Source organism: Chlorella variabilis (assembly GCF_000147415.1).
Source record: "Chlorella variabilis unplaced genomic scaffold CHLNCscaffold_171, whole genome shotgun sequence".
Lineage (NCBI taxonomy): Eukaryota > Viridiplantae > Chlorophyta > Trebouxiophyceae > Chlorellales > Chlorellaceae > Chlorella > Chlorella variabilis.
The window spans coordinates 1-922 of record NW_005434946.1 but is presented as its reverse complement, the minus strand read 5'-3'; the positions used below and the strand labels follow the sequence as shown (position 1 = coordinate 922).

General features: G+C 64.9%; 1 protein-coding gene across 1 annotated transcript; it reads left to right on the top strand.

The window, feature by feature from the left end:
• Positions 1–130: 130 nt before the first annotated feature.
• Positions 131–910, top strand: CHLNCDRAFT_136882 (hypothetical protein; the record flags this gene model as incomplete). Its single annotated transcript, XM_005842629.1, has 4 exons — positions 131–145; positions 263–388; positions 518–565; positions 674–910. Coding segments are annotated over 4 exons (426 nt in total), but the record flags the coding sequence as incomplete, so codon positions are not given.
• Positions 911–922: the final 12 nt, after the last annotated feature.

Genomic DNA, 922 nt, shown 5'->3' with positions numbered 1-922 from the left:
GGGAGAGCAGCAGGCGCGCGCGCTCGGCGCGCACCTGAGCGCGGCCTTGCAGCTCGCCGGCACGCCCCTCCCGCGCCTCCGCTTCTACAGCTCCACGGCTGTGCGGGCACAGGAGACTGCCAAGGCGGTGATGGCTGCACTAGAGGTGATCAGGGAGGGAGGATTGCGCTGGGTTTGCCAACCTTTCCCCCACACTCCAAGTCGCAACTTTCCCCGTGTCGTTGCCCCTCTCCCACATGCGCCATGTTGCGCTGTGCCGCAGGTGAAAGAGACCGAGCTGGTCCAATCTGAGCAGCTGTTGGAGCTGGAGCAGGGAGAGTGGGAGGGGCGGGTGCGGCGCGAGTGCTTCACGCCGGAGCTCACTGCGCAGTTTGCTGCCGATCCATGGGTGAGTCAGTGAGTGAGTGAATGAACGAGGTGGGGCGCGCAGGTGGCTCTGTGTAATGTGCACTTCAGTTTTGCATGATCTGCCAGTCAAGGCGCGCCACCCCACTATAGTAGGCTGCATTGCATGCAGGGCCTGGGCTGGAACTTTGCCCCGCCAGGCGGCGAGAGCCAGCGACAGGTGCAGCTGCCGCCTCCTTGGTCCGCTCAGCCTGCTGCTTTGTCGCCAGGCTGCTGCAGCTGTGCTAGATGCCGGTGCATGGCGCAATCCCTGCCAAGCTGTCCGCAGGTGGAGGAGCGCATGCTGGCCTACCTGCGGGAGGAGGTGCTGCCACGGCTGTCGCCCGATGCACCCGCCATTGTGGTGTCGCATGGCATGGCCCAGAAGTGCCTGCTGAGGGGCTTGCTCAACTCGCTGCCAACCATGTCCCGCAACATAGCGATGGGCAACACCTCAGTCACCGAGGTGGGCTTCCTGCCAAGCGCAGACGGCGGCGTCAGCGATGGCACCTGGCACATCCTGCGCGTCAACGATCTG